The 2,760-nt window shown below is 54.7% G+C and overlaps 1 protein-coding gene across 1 annotated transcript in view; it reads right to left on the bottom strand.

Annotated features, from left to right (window-relative positions):
• The window catches only part of NXN (nucleoredoxin), a 32,525-nt gene that overhangs the window by 10,451 nt on the left and 19,314 nt on the right, over positions 1-2,760 (bottom strand). The window contains exons 10-11 of the mRNA XM_011999650.1: positions 765-865; positions 323-445 (exon numbers count right to left, since the gene is read on the bottom strand). Of these exons, the coding sequence (XP_011855040.1) occupies positions 323-445; positions 765-865 (224 nt within the window). The remainder of the gene's footprint in view (positions 1-322; positions 446-764; positions 866-2,760) is intronic.

Genomic DNA, 2,760 nt, shown 5'->3' with positions numbered 1-2,760 from the left:
AAAAAAAAAAAAAAAAAATTAAGCAAAACACATAAGAAAGAACAGCAAAGCCACTCTGCAGGTCACGAGGTAGCCCCTCTTCTCGTTGAAACATACAGTCTCCAAATGTTTCATTTTTATATAAACAGATTCTGCCTCAAATCCATTTTTTTTGAAAGGGATGAAGGAAGAGAGTCAAGAAGGGAACGGGATGAAGAAGGAGGGAAGCAGAAGAGGAAGAAAGCAAAGGAGGGGGAGAAGTCGGAACAGGAGGAGGCGGCACAGGAGGGAAGGAGGAAAACAGAGAAGAGGATTCGAGGCTGGAGGAGAAAAGGGCCCTCACCCCCGCCGCCCGCCAGCCACCTCTGGCTGCTCCCGCGTCTGCTCCAGGCCCTGCACAGCCCTCAGGCTGTCTGCGCTCCCCGAAGGTTGGGGCAAGGGAGCCAAACCAGTCAGCGCCCCTGGCCTAAGGGAGAAAGGGCTGTAAGTCTCCCTGCAAAGAGTGCCGTGCTCTCTGGCGGCCGAGGATTCCTCAGACAACTGCTAACAGGGTCTGTCTTTTGCAAGGTGTGTCGACAACGCTCTCCTTAGAAAAGAATTTTCAGCAGCGCCCACGGCTGCACATTCCCCAGGCCGCGTAAAGCTCTGGGAGGGGAGGGCCCAGCACTCTGGAAGCCAGTTGTTCTCACGAGACCAGGAGGTAGGGGGACGCCAAATGCCAGGTCCTTGGTGAGCTCGGTGGTCCTGTGGAGACGGGTCACACAGCCCAGCTCAGCCCTGGGCACCGAAGGCAGCCAGCGGCCAGCCTGTTGGCAGCAGGGGGACTTTTGGCCAGGCCGGCCTGGGGGGCAAATTCATCATCAAGGCCACGGCAGAGGCTGCCACCCTGTGAGACGGGCAGCTCAAGGGTACAGCCTCGAGGCCCCAATTCCCCCACCCGTACCGCCCCCCAGATGCCTCAAAACACTGGCAGCATTTGGCAGGCCTCCTTCACTCAGCAGGTGATTCTTAAAACCCCAAGATGCTTGCAGGACCTCGGGTTGCTGGGTTACCCATTTCTGCTTTTTTTTATTTTGGAGACAGAGTCTCCCTCTGTCGCCCAGGCTGGAATGCAATGGCACGATCTCGGCTCACTGCAAGCTCCGCCTCCCGGGTTCAAGCGTTTCTCCTGCCTCAGCCTCCCGAGTAGCTGGAATTACAGGTGCCTGCCACTGTGCCCGGCTAATTTTTGTATTTTTAGTAGAGACAGGGTTTTACCATGTTGGCCAGACTAGTCTTGAACTCCTGACCTCGTGATCCACCCGCCTTGGCCTCCCGAAGTGCTGGGATTACAGGCGTGAGCCACCGCGTGTGGCCTGGGTTACCCATTTTCACCCGAGCCTGTCAGGAGAACACTCTGCCCTTATGCGACTTGATCCACAAAATGACCAGCAGTTCAAGCCACTGCCCCAGTGTGAGTCCAAGGACGGGCCAGGCGGAGGCAGCTCCCTTTGGTGATGGCAGGGGAGGCACCTGGCACTGCTCTGTGGAAGACTCTTCAGCGGGAGAGAAACGAGCGAGACAGGACTGAGACCCCAGGGCACAAAGAGTGAGCAGGACGTCCCCAGAGATGGCCCCACAGGATGTGCAGACCAGACACTCCAACAGCCAGGACCCTGCAGAGCGAGCGTGAGTGTGTGCGAGTCTGTGTGTGCGAGTGTGCATGTGTGTGAGCGTGGGGGGGGTGTGTGAGTGTGTAGGTGTGTGCATGTGTAGGTGTGTGAGTGTAGGTGTGTGTGTGCGCCCGTGTGAGTGTAGGTATGTGTGTGAGTATGAGTGTTTGTGAATGTGTGAGCGTGTGTGTGTGCATGTACGTGTGTTCACATACCTAGAACACGTCCATTGAATGAGACTGGAAGCCGTAACCACGGAATCATACAAAAGCTCAGAAGTACTCAGAATTCAATCAAAAATACTGGTCAGAGTTTTGTGATGCTACGAAGCTTATGAAGGAACGCACAGTTCCTTCAAGTTCAAAGGTGTTTCGGCCCAGCCTGGCCACATTTAAATATCCTCAGAGGCAAAGAAAGGCCAACTCCCATCGAGGGATGGTGCGGTCTCCGGAGGGCTGCCGGCTGCTGAGACCAGAGAGAAAGGGACGGTGTGGTCTCGGGAAGGCTGCCGGCTGCTGAGACCAGAGAGAAGCCAGAACTGATATACCAGTGAAACCAGGGGTGAGCGAGAGGCTCTGAAGGAGAAACAGCCCCGGCTTGGAGGGCAAGGACAGGGCACCACAAACAGGCCATCAACGCAGACTGAAATGCCGGACGTGGGGCTCAGCCCAACCTCGAGGCACTGAGAAGACGCTTCCAAAATGATATCCCTGGAATGATATAATGATTTCCTTCATACGTGAGCATCTTTCAAACCTAGGAAGATCTGGAATTAAGTTTTGAAATATGAATCAAACTCGTGCCACTGACGTTTTGTGTGTCAGTAAGTGCAATTTGAATAAAACCAAATTCAGTATTTGTTTTTGTTTAAGAGGCTATGGCTGGCCGGGCGCGGTGGCTCACGCCTGTAATCCCAGCACTTTGGGAGGCTGAGGCGGGCGGATCACCTGAGGTCAGGAGTTTGAGACCAGCCTGCCCACCATGGTGAAACTCCGTTTCTACTAAAAATACAAAAATTAGCCAGGTGTGGTGGCAGGTGCCTGTAGTCCCAGCTACTCCGGAGGCTGAGGCAGGAGGATCGCTTGAACCCGGGAGGCAGAGGTTACAGTGAGCAGAGATTGTGCCAATG

This window comes from Mandrillus leucophaeus, unplaced genomic scaffold (genome assembly GCF_000951045.1).
Source record: "Mandrillus leucophaeus isolate KB7577 unplaced genomic scaffold, Mleu.le_1.0 Scaffold6, whole genome shotgun sequence".
Taxonomy (NCBI): domain Eukaryota; kingdom Metazoa; phylum Chordata; class Mammalia; order Primates; family Cercopithecidae; genus Mandrillus; species Mandrillus leucophaeus.
Note: the sequence above shows the minus strand (reverse complement) of the source record. Positions and strands in the feature narration are given on the sequence as shown.